The following is a 26850-nucleotide window of genomic DNA, read 5'->3' on the forward strand; positions in this document are numbered from 1 at the left end:
AATTTTAATAAATCCCGCGTACATACTGAGACAGAGATAATCATACATTGTTTATCCTCAAATGCTTCCCTTAATTCTTACTCACTATACAATGCCGTTAAGGTTTGAGAGATTCCTTATCTCTACTCATTATTGTTTTTAATGTGAAAGAGATAGCTCCATTTGTGGCTATGAAAGATTAATTGGAGGAGCTCAGGTGTTCTGTCTGCTTATGATACTCAGAAGGAATAACTAAGCAACTCTGAAACTGAGATGGAAACAGGAGCTGGGCAGATGAAATGGATGCCTGTCAAGAGGCAGCGCGGGTTAAGTTCTAGCTTATCTCCCTTAGCTATCAGAATGTCAGAGCCTGTAACACTTTCCCATTTTGCTTGCAGGGATAAGCCTCTGTCTTAAAAATGTCAAAACAGCCAGCGTCACATGTCAAAGCCATTCAGGTAAGAGACAGTATTTATGTTTCTAATATAATAAAATAATAAATCTCAACCTCCACTGCTTGGCAAACTGCATTTTGCTCATATAAAACACCACAGAAGTGCTAACTGGGGTTTATTCTTTTAGAGTGAAAAGCTTGGTAGATATGAAAGCACTGAAAAAGTTTGACCTGAAGAGCATCTTATGATCTGAGCTGATAAAAAACTGGATCAGATAGGTTGGTTGATTGCTTGCTTGCATGGTCTTTCCAGTGTTAGGTTATGTCTGTTGGTGGATCAGCTAAGCAAAACACGGTGATAGATCTGCATAACTGATCAGCATTATGAGTAAAACTAACTCTTGCAACTCTTAGATTTTCCACAGACTTAATATAATGCTGGAAGAATTCCAGGCTAAAGAGATGGCATAAGTATTGAAGATTTTCATGTCTGCTCTCCTTTAGGAAAAAAACCCCACAACTTCCAGTATTTGTTTAAGCAGCATTTTATTTAAAAGCCAAAGTAAAATGAGAGGGATGTTGATGTTTTCATTTTAAAAATTCTTGTATGTCACATACCTCCTCAAATGGCATATGCTTATAAGGATGAAGTTGGTTGTTACACACTTGTAAAAGAAACAGCTGGACAATTAGCCCAACATCCTCATGAAGCAGCATCATGAAGAATGTATTTAGCTCATGCTATCATTGATTCTTGTCAAAAGGCCAAAATACCTCCCGCACTGCAGAATTTTACAGAATTTCCATGTATTTTGTAAAATGCACTTGCAATGAAATTTTACCACTTGTTCAGGTTCCCTTGAAATTACGTAAGAAACACAAAATGGAATTTCTAAAGTCTGATCTGTCTTCTGTTTCCTCAAGATAATACTAACTCAATGTATTGGAGTATCAAGAAGATTAATTACCCAGTGGCTAGACAGCATACTAAAGTTGCAAGGCACTGTAAAAATGCTAATTCACTTTATCGTCATCAACCCTACTGGAACAGGCATACACACTACTGTACTCTAATTCAGTTGAAACTAGCAGAAGTTTGCCATTGATTTCACTCAGTTCAAATTTTCATCCCTCTTTTACAGTGACTATGGGAATGTTTGTATGATTAATGAAAAAATGATAATGATAAATGATAATTTATAGCCTAAAAGTATTTACATTTTACATTTAAACTCCATAGGCACATACAAACATTTTTAAGGAATGACGTTGGTTTACTTTTTGCCTTAAAGTAAAGAAGTAGTTATAGACTCCTTTTTATTTTGATGACTTTCCAACTTGTAAATGTAAAAAAATGGTTCTAGTTTGTCCATTTTAAAACTGCATTAAGTTTAATATTTTAAGAAACTTTAATTTTTGCAAAGGTAATTTGAATCATGAGAGATATTACAGCACAAACTTTAAAAAAAAATCTATTAAACATTGTGTCAAAGGTTGCTCCAGCAGGGAGACTTGCACTTGAATTGATGCCTACTACACTCTGAGCACTCTAAGAACCATGACTCAAAACGTCACATTACTTTTATACATTGTGATTCATATATTATGATCCTTTGCTGTTATGGGCTATTACAGTAGGACCGGCATCCCCTGGAGAATATACATCATGCTGCAGCGATAGAAATGTAATGACGCTATACTAACTGAAGTATTTCATGATACTTCATGGCAGAAGTGGCTTCTTTCTGACCATACAAGATGTACGCTAAAATCTTCACTTGCCAACAGCCACTAAATACAGATGTGGGAGAGTTAAAGGTAGCAACTGGTTCCCAAGAGTGGTTTGGGGTGATAGAGGACCAAAGTACTGTTAATTCCTGGTAACATTTGTTGCTGGCTTCCCCCTCTCGGTGTGTAAAAGGCTGCATATAGCTCTGGCTGAAAATTATTCTACCTACAAACATCACTCTTGGCTTTCCCCAGAGGTAAGGGTGAGGGGTTTCCTATTTTTTTTCTGAATCACATTCAGTTTTCTCTGTAGTTCCTTTATTATTTTTTTCAATTGAATATGTTTATACTGAAGTGGCTTTCCAGGCTATTCAGTCATCCTTCTGGACAGCTAGGAATGGCTGTGGTGCCGTGAAGAATTTATCCATAACAGTCCTCAACTCATGCATGGCTCCATGAGTTGTATCCTACTCTGGATACCCTGTCTCTATTAAACAGAAAGAAGAACACAAACAAATCTCTAAATACCAGTTTAATCAATTCAAACCAGCGATATCTGTTGTATGTCATCCTTACGGATATTTTTCCTTCAGTCTGTTCAGGAAGACCTTAGCAGAGTACATCAGTACGCATACCGACTCATTAATAAAACTGCAATGACATCCCAAATATGGTAGGCACTTTCCAAGAACGAAGGAAGATGCAAACCCCCAAAAAGTTTTAATAATTAGTATGATTAAAAATAATATGCACAGCTAGAAAGTCTGTCTAAAGCAATTATAATTCAGGATTTCAGGACTTTGGAACAAAAAATTTCCTGTTTAGCATTTTACTGGATGGGGAGCAGGCAAGGAAGAGATCACTGAGGCTCGTACCTCCGTCCCAGCAGACAGGTGACAAAAGCCTTGAAACGTAGTTTAAAAACAAAATTACAAAATTGTGCTGATCGCAGCACAACATGGTCCTTGCAGAGCTACACTGGCGTACAGAATTTGGTCCACCTTTCACCCCTTATACCGCTGCTAATCCATGGGAGGGGACTGGCGTTGGATTAAGAGGGAGATTTGCAGCTCAGGACTCTGGTCAGGAATTGCTCAGAAATCATACTTTCATTTCATACTAGAAATATTTTAATTTATAGTATGTGTTATCAGATCCAGACAGTGTTAAATCATGTCTTAAAGGCTGCTCGTTCTGCCAAGTTAATATTTCATCTCTGCGTACGTCTTGTCCAAACTCTGACGTGAATGCACTTCTTCCAGATAAAATAGTTCAGACCGCTTTCACGTGACACGGATTCCTGTGAAAATGCTGAAGCGGACCAAAGAGCGGTTTATTTAATTTAATTGGCAGCCTGGCACTTAGTGGTCCGTTTTTGTTTCCTGAACCGTTTTGGGTCACAGTTGGTCTGTCAGTCACAGTAGGAGATGCAAGGGCCAGGTGTCAGAATTGCCGTGCCGTGGTCTGTCCTGGGGGGCCGCGGGAGGCTGGCTTCTGCTTTTACTGACTCCGAGGGGAAGAAATGCCCGAGTTCAAAATCAGCACCGAGAGCAGAGATAACTCTTAATGCTTCAACTCTGCAAACTCGTATGACCACGCTAGCTGTGAAGTGCAGAGAAGTTTCGTGTTCCAAAAAAACAAGCTGCCTGGAGGTACCAGAGCCTGGCGGGGGAGATGCTTAAAATTAAAAATAGCAAAGCTGGTTTTTTCCACCCGTGAATGGAATAATGGGTTAAGTACTGCGAGGCTGAAAATGCCCTGTCTCCTGGGAACTTAGGAAGTGCAGATGAAAGGTTTCACAATATCTAAACTAATGCTCAGTGAAAAAGCTTTATGAAATGAATACCCAGTTGCCTATAAACTACCTGGCCCTACAGACATTTGCCAGCCCAACTGAAATGGCAGCATCACTTTGCATAAATAAAATAACGGGAAACAGATAAATAGAATACAGGGAGAGGTGCTTATTTCTTGGCAAATGGATTCTTAATTTGCTCGACATTTGATTACAGCTGTCAGAACAGTTGTTGTTGCTGAAGACAGTGTGCTGTGTTCCTGTGGTTGCCCAACCTGGGGCACGATCTGCAAGACCACGATTTGAGCAGAAGGATAGGATTATTCATCTTCATTTAATGCAAATCAGTCAGATGGTAAACTACAATAACAGGTCGCTGTTGGAAGGTTCTCCGCTTCCGCTGCATAACATTACCGATTCACCCCCTGGTTTTACCAGTGGGAGTCATGATATTTTGATGACATTTCCTAGGAGCAGCTTCTCTTCTGAGATCACGAGATAAGAATAGGTATAAATTGTGCATTTAGTTGATCACGCTATTTGACTTTAAAAGTAATCCAGGCTGGGTCACATCGGGAAATAGATGCATTTTAGCTCCTCTTTCCTGAGCAATGTGTTCTGCCATTCTTTTCTCAAAAATCTTTACTTTTAAGGTATCTATTATCAGCCTCATTTATGTTATGGCTACTGGCTTTCTGCCACAGGTAAAAAAATCAGATTGACGCAGCCGTGCGGGTATCATTCCGGAGGGAGTTTGCTAAAGCTGGGGGCTAGCAGTCTGTCCGGCGTTGGAGCAGGCTCAGCCTGTTCCGACCCGTGATCCTCAGCTGCAGACCGGGCTGGGGTGGCTGGGCAAAACCCAGCAGGGGCTGGAACGGTCAAAAAACCTTCCTGCCTTTTCCCACAGACCCTCTTCGCAACCAAGAGGCGTATTTCTAGCACTAAGGCGTCACATTTGCACTTTGTAGCGCCCGTGGGTAAATTTTGTCAGTAAAATCACATTTTAAACGCTCGTGGCTTAAGTTGGCTCAGGGTGGGCTTTCCTTCCTTACCACCTGTGATTAAATGAGGTGAGAACTGGTGTGACTGGGGGAAGGAGAGTGGACCAGTGGTTTGGGTGTTATTGTAGGATTTGGGTGATTGACACTTAAATGCTGATTCTGGCACTCACTTTCTGTTTGACCTTGACCAAATTGAAGCAGACCCAGGTGCCTAAAGACACTTTGGTGTCTAGTACTCATTTGTTTAAAGTCCAATGAAATCAGGGAGCATTAGAGTAATATGCAGAACTTCAAAAGCTTTCTAGTAGCTTTGGTTTTTTCCTTTCCATCTTTAAAATGGAGATGAAAGCACTTCTCTTTCCCACGGGAGTGCTGTGATGATGCATACATTGAAGGTGTAAGTGCTCGGAAACCACGATAATGTCTATACACTTGTCCCACCCCTTTTGAGTTTTGCCATTTACCAGCTGTGTGTTTGTTTATCAGTCACTATTATATGCATCATAATTTCCTTCTCACAGGCTAATATTAACATCCCAATGGGAGCATTTCGACCTGGTGCAGGCCACCCTCATAAAAGAAAAGAACTTACACCCGAAGAAGTGGAGGAGGTAAGAAAAAAAGGGGTGTGTGTGATTTTTTTCCTCAGGAGAATCCCTGCCATTGATGGAAGAAAGCCTTTTAATCAATCTTATAGCACTGCATGCCAATCTTAGGTACCACAGCTGATCATTCATGGAAATAAATGGCCACCAACTAAGCACTTCATATATACATAGTTCTGGTTTTGATGCCAAGGCACCTACAGGAATTTAAATTGTTTCAAAGATGCGTAGCTCTGCTTCAACAGCAGGATGATATCTGCTGTCAGGAAAGCAAGCCAGGATTTCACCAGCGGTATTTATCTAGATGGGATTTGATGCGATACAGCAGGAAAAGTTATAGCAAGGCTTTGGAAGAATATGCTACTACCTGCTGCCCCCATGGTGTGATTTCTTGTTACAGCTTAACAATATTGGAACAGGTTTTCAAACCTGACACTTTTTGGAATATTTATCAACAAGGAAAAATTGAGTGTGAAGACACTTGCAAATTAAAAACAGAAATTGTGAACCCGTTCACCTGCAAAGGGGTGAAAATAGTCCATTTCAGATTGAATTCTGTGTTTTCGTGCTTATATTTTACAGGGAGTATTTAACACTGAGTTTTGAATATAAAATCCAATTTATACCTTAACCAACATTGATCACAAAGGTTATGATTAAAACCAGATACCGTATTTCTGGATGATATTAAAGCATCTTATTTACCATGAACTTTTATAATAAATAAGAACTAAAACCGACAGTAGAAGAAAAGGCATGCAGTGGCACTGATGGTGATTCAGCCCCAAACGAGAAGGAGCCAGATCAGTTTTGGACAAATCATCAGCTCCTTCTGACCTGGTAGAGGCACTTAAAATGGTCAGGTTTAGTTATGTAAGAGCTAATTCTTCCTTTTCTGCCTAAATCAGACAGATTTTTTTTTTTTTCTGAATTCTGACATATTTGCTAGAAATAGTGCTCTGTTTACAGAGAACTTTCCTGAAGAAATCAAAGCCAGCCTGACTTAAGTCTTCTTAAGAAGATTTTAAAAAACCAAAACCAAATGTAGGAAGTGACCTTGAACACATATTGTGGCTTTCTCCCCTGGAAAGAAATCAAAGCATATTCTCTCTGCAGTAATTAAACTGATGAAGGAATGCATGTTATTAAGCAGAAACTAATATAGCATGTGTGAATTCTGGTAGTGTTTGAGAAATAAAATAAATGACTAGTGCTGATAATTAGATTTGGTTGGGTAATCGAATATTGCTTTGCTTCTCAGTTACGTGAATACAATATATGAGACAGACATTATGGAATGAAAGTTCTTGGCTCCAGTTTTATAGCCAATATGCAAGCAAACCAATGGGATTACAGACTACAGAAACAGATCTTGTAATATGAATAGAATAAAAACGCTACCAGTGGATTTTTCAGTTTTCTCGTCTCGTTAAGTCTTGCAATACAGCTTGTGATTCTTCAGAGCAGCTTTGGACAAATACAACTTTTGCTGACAGCACTTAGCATTTTTTCACTATATTTTAAAATCTTGGCAAAGGAGATGAGGGAAATATGGGTCTTACTCAAAGGGATGGTGGAGCCAGATGGGAATGCGTATTTTTGAAGGTCAGTGGAGTGGACATGTTAACACGAAAAGAAATGGGGGGTGGTAATTTCAGAAAATAACTCTTCAGTCAGAACATTTCCATGCATGTATTTGTTAACTCTTGTCGTATATCTAAGTCACTCCTCAGAGTTCCTTCAATAAAACTGAAAGCCAAGGTCTGATCTCAGCTGTGCATTGCGCACGGAGTGGGTGATATAGGGAGGGGTGCAGTCATAAATAGCACACACCTGAGATTAGAAGGGAAACCTAACATCAATTTATGGAGTGCAAAGTCTCCAAAACATGGTCAAAGTTTGCACCATTTGTACTATGAAAGGAACGGTGTTGTAGATGACTTGAACTGGTATTTTTAACATAGTATCTGCTGTGCACTAATAAGAACTAAGGGGTTGGGGGAACGGTAGTTTTTCTTGATTATTCAGATTAGCTAGCTGTGCAAGAAAACTGTCAAAGGAAACAGTACAAGCTCATGGCATCTTTGACTACTGATACAATTTTGTGCATCCCGCCCCCCGGAAAACCTTCTGTATCAATTTACTTAGTCTCCTGCTGTGCTTTGCTACTGTTTCAGGATGTTAGATCATTAAGCTAGCTATTAGACAGTATGTATAGTAGCTGGGGCTGGATTACTGGCTGGGATTTTAAATGATCAGGCAGAAACGCTAGTGTAATGTTATTAATTAGTAGTATCTTGTATTAACTAATAGTGTATTAGCTAAAAAGTGGGAAAAGATAATACCAATTTACTAAGCCAAGCAATATAATTGTTGCTTCAGTTTTCTTATGTATTGTGATCTCTAGAAAGTTCTTAAAGATCAGATAGGAAGAAAATTTCAGTTTTCTAAAATTCCTTGTTTATTTGCTACTTGACATTGCAAAAAGTCTGCTTCCTGATTAGCAGGTAGTGCATTAGTCAACAGAAAAAAAGAGAGGTTTACTGGCCAATAATATCTGACAGATAACTTTGGAATTTTAAAAATGAAGTCAAATATTAAGAATTGACTGTTCACAGTAGATACACCTTTCCAAAAAGGGTGGCTAATAACTCTAAATACTGAATTAACTCCAAAAAGCCCATTCCAAGAGGACATTCACAAAGTAATCAAAAAAAGAAAAAATAATTTCCTTGTGAAATTATTTGCAGTAAAATATTAATTCACCTCTAAACCTCCATGATTCCCCCTGTATGCCAGCTTTATAAAATACAGAACAGGCTGGAACAACCTTAAACTCCCCACTGGAAAACTACTCCTTCAAAACATTGCTCAGTCTAGAATAGAAATTGTCTACAATACATGCACTACATCACCTAGGAGCAATAGCACAGCCGAGGAAGTACCAAGGGCTGAAATACTGTGGTCCATCGGGAAATTAGCCGAGCTGCTCGCTATTGTGTAAGTGCTGTTATTTAGCCTGTATTTTTACAGTGTCAGCAAAATAGCCGTCAGGCAATACCCTAATTCAAACACAGAATGACAAAACCCCTTCTGGTCTTGCAACTGAGGTTAAGAAAAATTAAACATCAACTCAAGCTGAGTTTGGGTGGAGCTTTTAGGGTCCATAACTTACTATCATAGCTCCTCTCCAGAGCTGCAGAAGTGCATGATGGTTTTCCTCCCCAACTGGCCAGCAACTATGCAACTCTGAAAGAAATTAGATTATAAAAATGGTTTGTCTGCTTTTTTCCCCTAAAATATGAAGGTCCTGGGAGTTGCCTTTAATGCTCCACTCAGTTAATTTTCTGCTAATTGTCTGACACTGTAAATTCTTACTCATTTACCAAAAGATCCACGTTTCTCTGCACTGAGCACCTTCTAATATATTTTTTCAGAATGTTTTTAAAACATTTTAGACAACAACCAACAGAATAACCTATCTCTTCCTGCCCTCCTGCCCCACTTCCCCTCAATTTCCATTGAGATTGCATTTAGTATATAAACATCCTTTCCTGTTTCTCAAATAACTGAACTACGCTCATGCTCGAGAGATTGCTATTGCGGCAGTAAGGTCACTGGTATCCTTTTGTGCAGAGTGTTCCTGCTTCGACAGAGGAGGAGAAAGACAAGAAACATCTCCCAGGAGCTAAGAAACTCCCAGGTCCTGCTGTCAACTTGTCAGAGATTCAGAACATAAAGAGTGAGCTGAAATTTGTCCCCAAAGCTGAACAGTAGCTGGAACAAGCAGGTGAGTAAAAGAAAGGTTATTTGCACGGCTCTAGGAGAAGCAGGCTGATCCAGAAACATCTTTGTGTCAAAAGATGGCTTTCCAATTACTTCAGAGCACCTGGAATCACACCCCATATTTCAAAGACAGCATATAAGAAGGAAAGGTCATAATGCTTGGAATTCTCTGTTATTTCAAACACGGAGCATGTAGGAGACTATATCCAAAGATATATGGCACCCATCAACCGGCCTAACAAAAAGTGTATTCAGCTATTAGGAATATTGAAGCCAGCTTAAAAATACCAGTTTCTTGCTTCACGAGCACAAGTTCCAATTTTACAGAATATAGGACTTGTATTTGTACACTCTAACTACAGATAAATGTTTTACAATGCAAATAAATTTATTGCAGTGATGGACAAGTAGATCAGTATTTTTAAAAGGCTCCTTTGGAACATTAGATATTTGATATTATTTTCTTTCTGTAATTAAAAACTGACATGCTAATGACTCCATGTATTTGATCACACAAATGTACCCAATGCCACTTGTGGCACCCAGGGACTTGCTATATGTCTATGCAGGGCTCGGAAAGATGGTACAGGACCTTGGGGAGGTCTGTGCTCCTCTGGAGTGGCAGCTGGAGACCGGGCAGGAACCCTCCGACACTGCTGACAGCACCAGACACCTGTGGGTTGAGCCACTGGTCTATGACTAGCACCACAGCTCGTACTTCATCTTATTTTGCTCAATGTCAAGACGGAGGTCGGTGATGAGTGGTGTCCCTCAGGGGTCCGTACTGGAACCAGTACTGTTTAATATCTTCATCAATGACACGGACAGTGGGATCGAGTGCACCCTCAGCAGGTTTGCAGATGACTCCAAGCTGAGTGGTGTGGTTGACACACCTGAGGGACAGGATGCCGTCCAGAGGGACCTGGGCAAGTTCCAGAAGTAGGCCCATGTGAACTTCATGAGGTTCAACAAGGCCAAGTGCAAGGTCCTGCACCTGCGTCGGGGCAACCCCCCAGTATCGATGCAGGCTGGGGGATGAAGGGATTGAGAGCAGCCCTGCCGAGAAGGACTTGTGCGTACTGGTGGATGAAAAGCTGGACATGACCCGGCAACGTGCACTCGCAGCCCAGAAAGCCAACTGCGTCCTGGGCTGCATCCCAAGCAGCATGGCCAGCAGGTCGAGGGAGGGGATTCTGCCCCTCTGCTCCGATCGGGTGAGAGCCCACCTGCAGTCCTGCGTCCAGCTCTGGGGTCCTCAGCACAGGAGAGACAGGGACCTGTTGGAGCGGGTCCAGAGCAGGGACATGAAAATGACCAGAGGGAGGGAACACCTCTGCTGTAGGAAAGGCTGAGAGAGTTGGGTTGTTCAGCCTGGAGAAGAGAAGGCTCCGGGGACACCTTACAGCAGCCTGCCAGTACCCAAAGGGGGCTTATAGGAAAGATGGGGACAGACTTTTTAATAGGGCCTGTTATGATAGAACAAGGGGTAACGGTTTTAAACTAAAAGAGGGCAGATTCAGACTAGATCTACGGAAGAAATTTTTTACGGTGAGGGTGGTGAAACCCTGGCCCAGGTTGCCCAGAGAGGTGGTGGATGCCCCATCCCTGGAAACATTCCAGGTCAGGTTGGACGGGGCTCTGAGCAACCTGATCGAGTTGAAAATGTCCCTGCTCATGACAGGGGGGTTGGACTAGATGACCTTTAAAGGTCCCTTCCAACCCAAACCATTCTGTGATTCTAAGATTATTTTGTTTAAAAGGAAATACTCAGCACTTCAACGCAGATTTTGGAATAATTTCCATCTGACTTCAAGCAAGGCCCGTAAGCCTCTCTTGTTCTACATCCTGAGCCTTAAAGAAATCAATTATCCTTTCTGTCCATGAAATTATCTTCTGATTTTCTTTGAAAAGCCTGAGTCAGTAAAGATGCATCAGGCAGTTACAATGACAATTCAGATGTACAGAGATGTTTCAATACAACCCCCCCCCAGCTACAGTAAGAAAAGGAGAGTTGTGCCACAGAGTAGTCACCTGAATTGCCAGTTGTGCCTATTGACACAAGTCCTTTTTATCGTGAAGAGAGGCAGAGGAACTAAGCTGGGTAGAAGGGCATCATCTGGAATTTGCTGCAGAGAAATGTAAATGAAGAACAAGAGAAAACAGAAAGCAGTGCGAAAGGGTTCTGGGAATGCAGAAGTGCTATGGACCAGGAATTTTGAAAGAAATGGGGTATAATTTGAGTGAATTGCCCCAATGCACACTGCAACATTAACTTTTTTATGTACAGCATAAATATGCCATTTAGAAGGAAAAAGTGTTTAGTTTTTCTCTTGCTTTTACCCTGCTGTGTCATAATGTTCCTGTTATTCTAAAGAAACAGGACTCCTGCTCTTCAGAAAACTTGGGAAAAGGAAAACTAACATTTTGTAAAATGTAACATTGCAGTCATTGCACTAAAGCAGTGCCCAGAGAAATATGAATTTTTAATGTGAGGCTTTAAAGAGGTTTTTCTCTGTAAGAGATATTTAGACATAAATTTAACCCCAGATTTATTCTCAGATGATTGGTATTTTCAACATTTAAAACAGTGTTTAATAATTAGCTTACTGAGAGTCTGACAGAAACATTTAGGGCATGCACAGAGAGTCACTCTAGAGAAAAGATTTCTGCAGAAAAGTCAGCAAAGTAAAGGGCATCTTGAAGGCTGTGAGGTCATTATGAAGTCATTTCTGTCTCCACCTTTCCTTTGATGTTGTATTGGTTGTTAGCTAGATTTTGGATAGTACAGTCAGAGATCATATCTGAAAACTTAGTTTCTAGAAGAGCTGCAGGCACAGTACTCACTGGAGAGTAGGAGTTTGGGTTTGGTTGCAGGGCAGAACTATTTATATGCATAAATTCTACATAAAATTGAGATGTAAATCAATCACTTGCCACATCCAGAAGCCTTGAATGGTACTAAATCTAAGGATTGTCTCCCATAGAGGACATTCAACAGTTCAGTTGTTTTAGGCATGACCTGCAGCCTTGTATAAAATGTGATATAGTCAGTGAATTGTTTTGATTACCTTATTTGCAAGAAATCCACTCTCACATCTGCCTGATATTTTGCTTCATCTCCAAGAAGGGGTTACTGATCACCCTTTGGATGTGATGCTTTCTAAAGAATGGTAAACTGACTGCTCAATAGAATATGCCTGTGCAGAGCGCATACTGATAAATGAGGGTCTTCTTTGGTTTTCACAGTTTTGAAATGAATTCTCTCCCATGTCAGTACAATAAACTTTTCAGATATTCACAGTCGAGGGATTTCCCTTTGATAGTATTTTTATATTTCTTGTGGTACTCTGTAGGAAATACCCACTGAAACTGGTAGAATAACTCCAAATTGTCTGGATAAATCATTTCCATTATGCTGTGATCCTGTAACATGACATCATAAAAATATCAAAAATATACATAAATATGTCAAAAATACCAAAGGTTTTACAACTACAACAGTTATTTCTAACACTTCCTCCTAGTATTGTCATTTTTCATCAGAAAGTTTCAGTAAACTGCAAGTCAACATGATCAGTTTTGTTTTAGTTTTGATCCACATTTTCTTGCTCAGTTTTACAGAGTGCAAACCCATCAGCAAAAAGAAGGAACCTGCAAAACAGTGTGTTGGTTCATTATTTACAAACCCATTCCTACATAATTTGCACTTTAGGGTAACTTCTGTTACGTATCTTTGGTCTTACTCTTTCACCAAATTAGGAAACATGAATCGACTTGCTGAGATCATAGTTGTGAGTCTAACAGTTTGTGGGAGGGATGTAATTAGTGAGATGTCATGAAGCTGGATCCACTGAAGGTCATAAAGTGCTTATCAGTTAAGATATTCCTGTAGTCACCCCCTGCTGCTTGTCTATCATCTATAATTAAATAATTAGCATACTCTTCTTTGTCATAAAGAATTTTTTTCTTCCATGGACCTGTAGATGATGTGATTGATGCAGATACTTTTAGCATACAACATGAGTTGTGAGTCATTTTCCTTTTCTGTGTCTACAGATTTTTTTTGCTGCTTCCTTCATGTGTGCATATTTCTACATGCACAAGAGCAAAACATATGCAAAATAGAGTAGTAACAAAATAGCACATGCTAATCAGCTAAATATATATCCTATTGAATAAGTAATGGTAGGGAGCATTTAATTTGTGGCAAATGGAGCCTGCTATGGCTGAGATTTATTGCTGATTGTTGTCATATCTCATGTGATAACTAGTATGGTGATAGTACCTGAAAATGGGCCTGAGCAGAAACTGGCATTTCACCTGAGAATACATATAATTGCAGCCAGTTACTGCTGCAGCTTGTGTTCGTTCTTCATTCTGTACCTCTTCACGTTTTGTGTCCTGAAGTGTGGGCGTTTGTGTAACAAGACTTTTTACAATGCGCCGTGAAGGGCCAGGGAGTCTGAATGCTGGACTTTGGTTTTAAGGGACCTAAACCTTCAGCCAGAGTGGTCTAGTCTTTTCCTCTTGAAGGAGACTTTCATACTTACTGAAGGAACTTCTCAAAAGGCAAAAAGGGAAATTTACTGCCTTGAAGTTACAAAAAAGTCTGTCGTGGACATACGGGCAGCATTCCTGGCGCTGTGTTCTGGTTGTGTTTGGAGAAAGGGCTTCTCAAGACCCCCATCACAACGGTGATGAGATGGTTTCTCAAGGAGTGACAAACCGTGCTGCTGGTACTTGTAGATAAACTGTTATCTTTACCTGGAACTCTACTGCGGAGGGTGGTTTAATTGCAGAAGGTAGTTCTGTTGTCAGGCTACAGAAGCAAGAGAGATGTATTCTGAGGGCAGAAGAATAAACAGCTAGCAAAAGCTTCCCATGGCAGCTTAGCCTTTGCATTACTTGCAGCATTACCTCTTCTATAACATACTGGAAATCCTGCCCTGCAGAAAAAGAGTAATCTTGTCAGCAGAGCAGCCTCTGACATGGGCATCACTTGGGGAAGAAAGAGAGAGAAAGGGGAAAAAAAAGAAGTCCCTTGGGGAATAGAGCTCTTATATCCATACCTACAAGATGTTCCTTGGTGTTGCTATTAATTATTTACAAAAATTCTCAATTACCCTGGGCTAAAAATACACATTATAAATTTGTCCACCGAGTACTGTGGATTTTAATTACAGTTTCATGCTATATACTGCTCTTAAGCTGCATCTCAGTTAACAGTAGCCGTCTACTCCCCCGGTGTCACTGCTCTGACACGCAGGTCAATGATTGTGTCCTATTCCTGTGTTCCCATGGACCAGAGGGATACAGTTAAACTGCTGTACGGTTACAAGCATAGTTATTGCCATTTTCTCCAGAAGCAGAGCCAGTGCTTTGCTAGTACAGGAACTCTGACATGCCGTGAGCTCTTGAAACAGCCCCACAGTTTTAAGAAAATGTGTTCATTTGATTAAACCCAAGTCGCCAGCCCTTGTTTGTGAGAAGGGAATCCTGCATCCAGAGGATGCCAAGGTAGGTCAGGGGCTCAGATCTCCTTAGCCGGAGTGGGAACAGTGGGGTGAAGAAGGAGGATGTGCTGCAAGAATTTCTGCAGGACCCTTCTGCCAAAGTCAGAGGAGGCTTGGGGGGATCTCATCAACGTATAGAAGTACCTGACGGGAGGGCGCAAAGAGGACAGAACCCGGCTCTTTTCAGCGGTGCCTGGTGACGGGCCATCCCCAGAACCACTCACTGTTTGGCCTGTGTTAATTTCAAAGTACTTCTTGTGGTTTTCTGGCCTTTGTTTCCTACCATCCTGCTGGTTTTGGTTCAGAATTCCCAGATTAGCAGCACTTGGGGATTTCATGCCCAGCCATCCATTTTGCCAGGTCACTTCTGTTTGTAAAACTGTCCTAAGAAACTAGGTAATTGAGGGGGTTTAGGATTTTTTAACAGCATGTTTAAGGTTCTTTTGGTTTGCCTTCCAGGTTTTTTGAGTATACTTATGTCATGCTTTCAGGCTTTAAAACAGAAGAGCTAGAAATTTCTTTTCAAAGAGAAAACTGGAATCCCCAGGACATAATTTAGTATCAGAGGAACCTTTGAAATCGTGTTATCTCCTCAAGCAAAAAAAGTTACTCATGTCTTGTTTCCCAGAGTTTTCAGTGTTCAGAAGTAAAAATTTAGTGCGTTGTCTCCGACATGGCCTGCAGCTGTCCATCGCAGACCAAGAGTCTCTTCTCCATGGACACAACGCTGTGGTAAGCCCCCAGCATGTCATTCCTCCGGCCTTTGCAAGTCGAGGAGAGGTTTCCTTCTCATTCTCTTGGTGAATGGTGGAAGTGAGGAGGAAAGCAGACTGGAGAGACTCTGCTTTCTAGATGCCTAAGAAAGCTTGAAGGTATGTGTTAGGAGATTGATTTTACCGAGAAAAGAACAGCGCATATTCGTATGAAAAACAAATGCTTCTACATAAACTAGTTAGGAAAAGATTGTGCTTGTGGTTTTGAAAACTACTAACTTCAAAACAAACACTGAAAAATCAGAAAACATTTTGCTCCAGAGCAAACTACAAGAACGGATGCTTGTATTTTTTCAAAACATAAAATATGCAAAAAAAAGGTCTTTTATTTCCAAACTGTGTCTTTGAGTGGAGCGTTTTTATTACTGGAAGAGACAAGCACAAAGTAATAACTCAAAGAACTCTCTAATAATTTTTAGAACATGAGCATGTAATTTATTTCTCTACCTTCACCGTACTCAAGAGTTTGCAGACACGTAGAGATGAACAAGCCTCTACACACAGGCAGAAGTTTCTTCATTGAGCCTCTTGCTTTGAAACGTTAATGCCCTTAAAGTAACAAAATAATTCCCACGCTAGCAATGTGGTCCCACAAATCTCTGCTCCATTCCCGAGTAAGAACCATCAGTTTGTGGGAGAAAGTTCCAAGTATTTTGTTTGAAAGCTGAAAAATATCCTTTTTAAAAAAAAAAAAAGTCACTGCTATTTAATAACTGCTTTCCTGTGATCACTCTGTTGATTAATTGGTCCTGAACTTTTGTTGTCAGACTCTTTTATACAGAAACCCCTATGTTTCTATCAGTGCTGTTCATGTCAGATTTTTGTAAGAACTGAACTTTTCAGTCAATTCCCTGAGTTAGATGCAATTTCTAGGGTGACATCCCTCAAATGAAGCTCACAAAGGCAGGAGGCCTCCTGAAGGTACCAGGCGGGGAGGGATCGGTGAAGTGTGAAGATGGGATACAGTCAGCAGGCTTTTTCTTGCTTCTCTCTGCTATGTGTATTAAGAGGTAGTATGAATGAACTGCAGCATTAAACAAGAAGTACCACTGGAATGTATTCCTCTTGGAAATCTCAGAACAGGATATCAGGAATCCCTAAACCTGTAGCTATTTGCTGTGTGAACAGATCCTGGTATTTAGAGAAGGTCCTGTGACTTAAATGACGCTTACCCCGAGGCACACGCGTATAAACCTGTGCAGAACTAATTGTAACCAGGGAACCGTGGGCATTAGAAACTATTTGGAGAACGGGAAAGAGATCATACTGACCATTATTAAAGAGTTATGAGTGAGATGAAAGCGATGCTGTTCCTCTGTACCTGGGAACTGTCCCGCCAGTGTTGGGCATGCCTGGAGCACTCAGACGCTGTAATGACAGGCATCATCAGAAACCCCAAATAATAATCAATTCCAGTCTCTCTAACCTTACGCAGTTCAAAATGTATTCAGCAGAAAGGTTTTCAAGTGCCTACATCAGAGGAAAAAGGCTAACTGCCTTTGAATACATTAAGCGCAACTTCCTACGTTATTAACAGCTCAGATAGTTTTATCAAATCTACATAAATTGTAGCCAATTAAGCTGACAGTATGATCTGAAATATCACGGCTCTGATGTGATAATCAAATGAATTTTTTTCCTAAATTTAGTGCCTCATCATTTTGTTTTATAGTTTTTATTCATTGCACTTGATAAAAGTCTACCTAATTATGCTTTCACAGCCTTGTGCTGAAGAACCCCATGAATTGCTGCGTCACTGTACCTTGTCATCTCTCGCAGAGGTGGCTCGATACTGCACAAGCCTTGTGACCCCTGTCTGGGGGCAGACCATCTACGAGTGTCACCAGCCCTGCTCTGCGCTTAGGATTACGCCTGCTTCAGCCACCAGATTGGTCCTTGTGTGCCTTGTTTTGAAAAATGCAGCTCTTTTTAGTGCCAAGGCAACCTCTATTTCACACTTGTTTGCAAATTCTTTTGGAGAATAAGTAACATCGTATAATGGTAGAGCTGACCGTACATAGGTAGAACATCGTGTATAGGTAGAGCTCACCATTACAGGGATCCCAACATCTGTTGCCCAGTCGGCAACACTGCCGGGGAAATATTACGCTGCAGATGCTGTTGGTTTTTGCTGTCCCTACCTGCTGCCGTTTCAAACTCCTAATTCCCCTTTGACTTGCAGCAGCCGTCTCAAATACACTGTGTTTCCATGCACTAAGAGAACAAAGTACACAGCATAAATAAGCATTTCCTATGGGAATATGTATTGGTTTTACTCTCAGGGTTGGTCATACTTGATTTGCTGCAGGTTGTAGCTAGCTGAAAGGAAACTCAGCTGAACTAACCTTTACTTGAACTTGGGAACAAGTATAAAGTCTGGTTTTCTCTCCCTCCATTTAGTGGTTATATCAGTATGGCTGTATTCGTTTCTGACCGCAAAAGGCTGAGCTCCATGTACAGACATGGATTCAATAAAAGCAGAATAAAACCCTCAGACTTGTTGTTCAGAATTTACTCCCTCACTTTGGTAAAGTTGCCGTAATATTGCTTTTAATTTAATAATTCAGATACTCAACTGATAAAAAAATATATCGAGTCCTTCAGCTTTTAGCTCTCCTGGGTCTTTGTTCCTGTGTGTTGCCTTGGAGCGAACCTCTTCTTAAAATTGCTGTTACTCCTGCACGGCCTCACAGAGCTTTTCACGGTACGGCAACGTAATCTCGGAGCACACAATAGCTGCGGCCGTGAATGCACTTAGGGAAGAAGAGGGCGATGGCCGTACTTGCCCTCCTTCCTACGAACCGCGGGAGAAGCAGGCTAACCGGCCATGTCCGCGGACCCGTTAGTGCATTTTAACAGCGGTGGTAGCGGCGATACTGGTGCGCCCAAGGAGAGAGCGGAGCTGGCACAATTGCTTTTACCGAGGAAACATCAAAGAACAAAAAACTTCCCCCAAAGCCAAACCGCTCCTGGTCTGAGGGAGGATGATGACAATAGCTAGATGGTGTTATTTCAAGGCTTTGAAAGGTGCTGCCTTTATACATGAGATGAAACCAACACAAAGTGTCTACTGAAATGGAAGAAAGTACAAATCCGAAGACCTGAAACCAAATATTTGAGCTGAAATAGGCAGAACGCAAGGAAAAGCAAACCTCCGGTTGTTTCTGTGTTTGCTAATCATGCTGTTCTTGAGTGCGGTATCCTTCCCAAAGATTGTCAAAGACCAGGATAGAGTATGTCCTCTGCTGTAATTAATTAAGGATCTCAGACCTTAATTAAGCATTTAAGTAAGGATCTCAGACCTTTTACTTTTGCATTTCTCAATTTCCTTGGTTTTGTGGTTTTGTCAGAAAATAGTTGAATTGACTTGTCTCTTCAGGTTGAATGGAAGCATTTATTTTGGGGGAAAAAAAAAATCTTTCTCCCTTTTAGTTCTCAAGACAAGAAGAGCTCTCTCTGTGATGACAAGAGGCATATTTTCAGTTTTTCAGCCCATTTTGCTGAAAGTAAAGTGAATTCAGATGGGTATATCTCACATGTACCTTTTTTTTTTAGTTTAAGCCCTTCCTTCAAAAAGTACCAAATTAGGCAATGACATAGTATTGCAGTCCTTTCCACTCTTTATATGCTTTACTTAATTTTACTCTTAACTCTGGCATGGAATAGATTTGCTATTAGATGATGGAACAATTACTTCTGGGGCAAACCAGTTCTGCTTATTTAAGGAGCAGCTAAGTGTTGCCTGCCAAGTTACTGCAGTTTAACACATTAGTAGACAACACCTGAGTCACTGTTGAGCATGTGCATGCTTCAAAGTCCTTGACAAACGAGTAGAAACCTCAGTGAGGATGTTCATGTTCTGCTTTGCATGTGTAGAGAATTAGAGGTTGAACCTGGGCAAGCACCAGAGCTCAGCTGACAAGCAGTAGCTTGCCAGGTCATGGGGTGACTTGGTCATATGTCCAAGTGTAAGTTATTTGCAGTTTGGTTGAAATTAAAGAAATCTGTTTCCCAAAGGCAGGATGAGAAATAGAGCAATTAGCTTCAACTTCTTCAATGCCTTACTTTAGCAGACATCATAGAGGTGCCTGGAAACCGGCTCCCAGAGAAGCTTGTGCTGACCTGAGGCTAAAGGCCTCATTTTTGAGCTGAAGATTGACCATCCTTCAGCAAAGTCAAGTCCTTGGGACCCCACCTGCAGTGAGAGTTTTGGCATCTAGCTGTTAAGAAACCTTGAGCCACTTCTGCAAGCAGCATCGTGAAGCGTGTGTGGAGAGATGTTTGGACACAGCTGATGATAGAAAAAAATTGAAAACAATCAGATTGTCTTCTCTGGGGCTTCAGCAATGTCCTGAGCAGAGCCAGGAGCCATTTCCCCTCGCACCGGATTTACAGTGTGAACTGTCTCCTCCAGAATCACACCTGAGTACTTTTTTAAAAACAAGAACAACAATTTGAAAACATGCAAGAGAAGGAATGTGCTGGTGGCCCCTCCCGTCTGCCTTGGCTCGGCAATTATCACACATACCCAGCCAGGATGCATGAATAAAGCAAGTCAATCCCTCCTTGTCCTCAAAAGGATTAAACCCCACATTTCCTGCTTCCCTGGAGACTGCAGACTACCTTGGCGGGGGACCCTTTCTAGACTTTGAGCTAAAGCTAGTCTGCTGTGCAGAAATGAATTAAAATTAATCCGTAGACAAGAGAGCCTGAACGGCAGCTTAGCAATGTGGAGCTCAGCTGGCAGCAAGGGAAACCTGCCTGCGTGTGCCTTAGCCTGCGGATGGCTGTGTACCTTGTCTAAAGGCTAATTTCTGTAGCAACAGTTTCCTCAAGCTGTGCTTTAAGAGAAACCAGGGTAGCTGCGGCTCTGCTTTTGTCTGGCGCGGTTAGGTAGGTGCTGAGGAGGAAGGGCTCGGTGGAAACCCCCCAGATTTCTGGGTGCTTGCTCAGGGTTACGTGTCTCCCTGGTACTCAGCTGAGCAGGTTTGTCAAAACTCAGGTTTTTGTAGGTGGGCGTGAGCACGGTTCGAGGATACGGTGTATTTGGACCACGGTTTTGAGGGTCGCGGTTCTGGAGTTAGGCACCTTGGGCATCTAAATCGCTGGGGCTCTGCCCCCCCCCGGTGCTAAGGAGCGCAAGCCCGTTGCCTCTCAGTGGGGAGCGATGCTCCTAGATCGCTTCAGTGCTTCTCGAAATCCCACTCCAAATCTGAATATGCAAATTGCGTATTGTTCGCTGTTAAGAGTGAACGGGCCCCTGCGTCTCTCTGCGGTCAGACCCAGACTGGGCGAGCGCTCCAGTACGAGCCGCTGCACGGACGTTCTGCGAAGAGCCCTGCTGCGGAGCTGAGCAAGAGACAACCTTTTCCACAGAAACTGTCCATCGTGTCAGTGCAAATTCAAAACCAAAAAATAATTGGTCGGGGATGCATGTTTTTTAACAGCAGGTGATGCCTCTCACCTTTTCCTTCCGTTGCTCTGTGGGAAACGTGCTTTTTTTTTTTTTTCTTTTCAGTTTGTTGAGTCAGAAAACAATTTTGTGTTGTAAAACAGGGTGTCATGGGGAAGTTTAGTTCTCCTATATATCTTCTACTCAATCCTAATGCTTCATTTCTAAATGCTTGCCTGTCACAGATTGCAAAATCAACTATTAACAGTACAGTCCTGTACAGACAACATGCTGTAAAGCCTTCATTCATGTTTTGAAGAAATCTATTTATTCCGTGGGAAAAAATGGGCTTGCATTTGAAGCTCTAATAAATGACATAACCCTATAAACACAACATATATATATATATATATATGTATAGGTTACTGATGTGAAAGAACCTCACGTGTACTGTAGCTGTATGTATCAAATATTAAATGACTCGACAATCAGCTTTCCAAAGAAGAGACAATTACCACACTACCTGCAGTAGCTTTGAAGAAGGAAGATAATGTGAGGAATTAAGCATATCCTGCATGGACCAGATGTCAGAATACACAGTTTTCTAATACAGTCAGTTACATGTCAAGTTAAATTAGCAGCCGGAGTATGATGTCTTGCCTTCATGCTTACCCATCTCTGAAGAGATCCTCTGGGTTGTGTACAAGACGGCTGTCAAATTTCCTGAGCTGATTAAGACCTCTCGCTTTTCCATGGCAAGGAGGCCATGAAATCCAGGACAAGAGTGTTAAATATTCAGAAGAGGCTGCAGAGAATGTGCGTTAGGGAAGGGCTATGCTGGGGTTTGACAGTTAGCAATCACTTTCTTACCACCCTTCCTTTTCCTCCTGTTTGCTGTATTTTTTCAATGTATTTTCCTTCATATGAAGTGCTAAGCATTTCAGAAAAAGTATTTGCAAAGTGCACAGAGACCTCTCAGTCTCGATTTGAATATTCTGAAAAGAAAACCATAGCCAGCTTCCATCTCTTCTGTAACTGTATTTGCAGGGATGTGACCGTTGTCTCAGGCCCTCTTTTTATTGCACGTGCCAGAGTTATATTGAAAGAAAACAGGTGGATGAATAGTACCGTGATTAATCATGGTTCAATCGTGCTATGATATTATCTGTAGGCATATCAGATGTACACTATATTTATATGGAACAACACTCACTCATATATTATGAATTCTGTTGAGAAGCCATATGACCAGGAGAAAATAGCATTTTTAGAAACTGTAACTAGCACAGAGAGTCAAATGCAGGCTATTTATTTGCAGTACAGCCTGGGTAAGGTGGCAGAAGAGGCAGGATTCATGATGCATAAATTGGATATCGCTGCCCAAATAGAGACAGCTGAGATTTCTATTTCCTTGCTTGGAGAGGAGCCCCTTCTCAGTGTCTCCAAGATCACAGAGCTAATGCATTAAAAGCAAAGAAATCAATCTGAGCCAGCTTAGGGATGGGTATTGCTTCAGGAGCGGCACCACTTGGCTTGCCCCCACCCCATCACCCCCACACTCCCCGTCCTCGTCCCGCCGTCCCGCCGTGGCAAGTGCCGTTGCCCTGGCTGCCCCAGCAATGTGCCTTGTTACTCCCAACCTCTTCTCGACACTAACGGAAAGGCACAGCGTGTCCCGCGGCTCCTTCAGCCCTGCGAAGCGCTAAAATGCAAAAGACTCGTTTCTGACAGTCATTTCTCTTCTTGTGCTCACTGGGTTTCTCATTAGTAAAGGCTATTTTCTTTCAAGCCATTAGTTTTCAAATGAAATTGTGGTTTTACCAACTCTACTTATATCACGATTCCAGTACCCCCAAAGGGTTAATGCTGAATGTAGTTGCTTTACAACCTGGTTGTTGGTAGTGTTTGCTGGGGTTGATTTTTTTTGTTTGTTTGTTTTGTGTGTTTGGAAAAGAAGGGGAAATAATTGTTACAGAGAGAAAAATCACAGTCAAAACAGACATGTAAATGCTGCGCCGTGGCAGTAACTCTTAAGGGAAACTAGAGGGCAGACTTCTAAAATACTTCAAGCTCTGTAAAGCTGCAGATAGGTACCTCATCGGCTTACCAAAAAAACATTCAGTGCTTAACTCCTAGGGGTTTTGCATGTTTTACCAGCCAAATGCTTTCAAAATACTGTCCTGACATGGCTCAGGCAGCCTACTGCATAAAAACAATAGTCATTGCTGTGTGTCAGAAGCCAAGCTGCTTCTGTTGTAAGTCTGCTAATTAGTATACCCAATATAACCGAGTTGCCATTTCCTTATCCCTCCCTTTGTCTCAAAGTTGTTGTGTCTTACTGTGTACTAGAAATCACTTTGGACTGGACGGGGGGGTTATTATTATTACATGAGTGAGTATTGCTTAGCATCTGCATGGGGCTTGGCTTCTGACCCGTTCGTTGTGAGTTGTTTACAAAGACCCTTGCAGTGGCAGAGAAAAATGGAGTGAGGTGAACCCTCATGGTCAAATTGCCAAGAAGAAAATGAAATTAATAGAAAATTTATTTGGATTTTTTTTTTTTTTAAACTTCTCATGGTTCAGTCTTCGAGTCTGGGGCAGTTCGGGCATGCAGTATAATTTTTAGGGCTCGGAGTTGTCAAAATGAATCTTGAAAGACAACATTGAAGTGTTTGGCATCACGCACCTGACTGAAAGTGGAGATCAGTGCAGCGGGAGGCTGAGGCGGCGGCTGGGGAACCAGTTTGGACATGCCAATTCATGTTGTACTGCAACGCTGGGCCCTGCCCTCAGCTGGACCACGATGCTGCAGGAACAGCTGGCACTAAACCATACTATTTAGAGTTTAAAAAACCAGAGTATTTCTCCACTGATTTGAGAAACTAACCGTCTCCAGCAACTTCTGGACATGAGGAGTGTTGAGCAGGAATTAGGGTTTCCAAGTCTGGCAGACCAAAAGTTGTCGGCCCTTGGAAGCCCCGTCAAGGAGCTGCACCAGCCTCTTGGCAGGCTACCAGCAGCCAGCACGGCGGCTGATAAGAAACTGCCCAGATCAGTCATGCTCAATATTCCATGTTGCATCAGGAGAATTGCTGAAAGCAAGACGTTTCCGTAAAAAGTTATACTTTCAAAGCATAAACCTTTCCCAGTGGAGAAATGTTCCATCCGAAAATGTTGGACCAGTTTGACTCTTGGCATACTCTAAGGTACAAAAGCTCATTGCATTTTAAATAAACTTCAGCAGCCTCAGCCCATGCCAACTCTCAAACAACAAATCAAGCAAACTCGGCTTTTTCTCCTGTAATTATCCAACCTAATAATTCTCTTGTCATTTTCCCCTTTTGCTTCACTGAAGGAAGAAAGGTTCTGTTTGCGGTACACCAAGATGCTGTTTGCTTCTAGTTTCATTGGCCTGGAATTTGAAATTCATAAACAGTCATGATATAAATATATAAAGCTTTAATCCCAAATTATGTACGTACAAACGGCACCAAAATTCAATTACCTTCAGGACACACATGATTGGATATTGTTTTATAAAACATTTTTTTGACATAGTCCTTTCTAAAACCAGCATGAAATGCATATTTTCTTCAGGGACAAATGAAAGACAAAGTCTGCCTTGCCAGAGTTTGAACACATGGCTTTTGCACCTCTAACAAGTTAACACCGAATGCTTAGACCTTTCCCCTCAAACGTTAAAGTTGCATGAGAGATGGAGAGTATTTGTGATGAAAAATGAATGGCAGAGCTAGCATTCTGGAGGATATGTGAACTCTGAAGCACAGTGAAAGAAAAATGTTCAGGCAATGTTAAAGTCTGGTAGGAACTGAAAAATCAGGCAGTATAGAAGCTAAGGGGGAGTGGTTACGTGTTCGTCGGTGCAGGTGAATTATCGTACTCTACAGCCTGCCCTATACTTTGTTACCTGAAAACTATGATTTATAACAATTTTCCCCTGACCATCTCATATCTGCAAAACTATGTGTGGTTACAAAACTAACACAGTAATGCTGAGTCATCTTTCGTACACACCAGTACGTCTCTGAAGTAACCTACCTCACTGTAAGTACAGGGGAAAGAAAATTTGGTACGTATATCTTAACTTTTGAACATGAATAACCACTGTTAGGCTATGTGTTCAGTCTTAACTGATTAACTGATGCTTATGTGAATTGTTTATCAACTTAATATTGTTTTTATATGTGCTTTTTATCATTCGGTTCCTCAACTTTTTTTGAAAAGGAAAAAGCCGTCGCCTCCACAAATGTCAGTAGGCAACAGAGGGCAATGGCACTTTAGCAATGCCATTAGTGAGGGCACGTACTTGTGGACTCCGCAGGAATCAGCCAGATATTTCACTTTCCACAGCCTTTGTCCCTGCAACTCTACCATCTCCTGCAAAACAAAAATTCAGAATCTCTTGCTTACAATTTTTTATTTAAAAAACACAAATAATTTTTTAAACCATTCTCAGTGTGTGAAAACCATGCAGATACCAGGCAGCGTTGCTTACCACTGGGCGTGCGTCTCTGGAGAAAATGCCAGCTTATCAGGATTATTAAGTGGCAGCCAGCATGACAATAACAAAAGATGTGAGCATTCAGGTGTGAAATCAGAGAACCTTTCCAGAAGCAGCATTTTGCTGTGTGACATGTTGCATTCAGATTTGTGAAAAAGTTTTGTACATAATTTAGAGTAAAGCTTTAATATTTGATCGGAGAGCTAGCACCAAATGAAGTGCCAGTGTAAAAGAAGTCCAAGGCAAGTGCCTTCCTCCAGAATCTCTTCTGTGTGGTAAACCAACTTACTTGAAAACCATTGTTCATCATTTAATTACGCAGCACAGTTCTGCATTTTAAGAGTTCATATGGCGTAAAACGCCATGATCTTGAGGGTGATAGCCCAATTGTATCAAGGCTTTTATTGCACTGTTTGAAGGACTGCAATAAGACTGCTGAAAGGATTCAACTGGAAGAGTCTTTGCCCTACCCTAAAACGTCAGTAAAAATAAAGTCAGCTTTCTCCAAATACCAGCCTCCCCAAATCAACTATTTTTCTAGGAAAACAAAACTGGCTGGCCGGAATTTTCACAGAAAAGCACAGAGCATCTGGGGATCTTCAATTTCCTGAGAAAGAACCAAAATCAAGGACTTTTTTTGCGAGAAGCTTTGTTTTACTAGATTTCCAGCTTCCCGTCCATCCCGAATGACAAATGACATTTCTAAGTACTTCCGACGCCTGTTGCTCCGCGGTTTCAAACCCTTGACGCTATGGGGCTGGGGCAGACACTGAGATTGTTACCGAATGTTATAGTCCAAGCTAACGACTGAGGCTTGACGAGGCTGCGAGATGCCACACGGGATGTCCTCCTCCGACGCCGGGCACAGTTCCCGGTGCTGGCAGCCGTCCGTAGGTCGCCCCGAGCCGAGCGCCTGGCCAAGGCACCCGCAGGGCTGGTGGGGTGAAGCTCGCACCGGCGTGACTGGGACCGCCATGAGAGCAGGCGGCAAGGTTTGGAGAAGGGCAAAACGCCTTTGGTCCCCCTGGTTGTGGTGCCTGATGTGGGACGTGAGAGGGTTTGACTTCTCGGAGCCATAGTGCTTGCGGTGGGTTAGCTCACCATCCAACCCGAAGGCTGTGGCCCCCCCCCCAACTCATAAGTCACTTTTGAGACAATCCAGGAATTTGGGGGTTTAGCTTTATAATAATTTGACCGTCTTTAATCCAGGTTACACAGTGAAATACCAGTCGTTGCGTTCTTGCCTCTTGTACTTTAGCTGCAGATGCCCGTGAGGCATTTCCCCCCCGGTTATCTCTGCGGTGGGCTACCAAGCGCTGACTGTAGGGAGTCTCTGTGGCAAGAGCACTCACCACCATACAC

The 26850-nt window shown here is 41.8% G+C and overlaps 1 protein-coding gene across 6 annotated transcripts in view; it reads left to right on the forward strand.

Annotated features, from left to right (window-relative positions):
* Positions 1–26850, forward strand: part of SMPX (small muscle protein X-linked) — a 41410-nt gene that overhangs the window by 3844 nt on the left and 10716 nt on the right. For all 6 annotated transcript variants that reach the window (XM_030019608.2, XM_030019604.1, XM_030019603.2 and 3 more), the window contains exons 2-4: positions 378–437; positions 5419–5508; positions 9139–9292. In XM_030019608.2, the coding sequence (XP_029875468.1) occupies positions 399–437; positions 5419–5508; positions 9139–9279 (270 nt within the window). In that variant the 5' untranslated portion in view covers positions 378–398 and the 3' untranslated portion in view covers positions 9280–9292. The remainder of the gene's footprint in view (positions 1–377; positions 438–5418; positions 5509–9138; positions 9293–26850) is intronic.

The sequence above is a fragment of the Aquila chrysaetos genome, chromosome 7 (genome assembly GCF_900496995.4).
Source record: "Aquila chrysaetos chrysaetos chromosome 7, bAquChr1.4, whole genome shotgun sequence".
Classification (NCBI taxonomy): Eukaryota; Metazoa; Chordata; class Aves; order Accipitriformes; family Accipitridae; genus Aquila; species Aquila chrysaetos.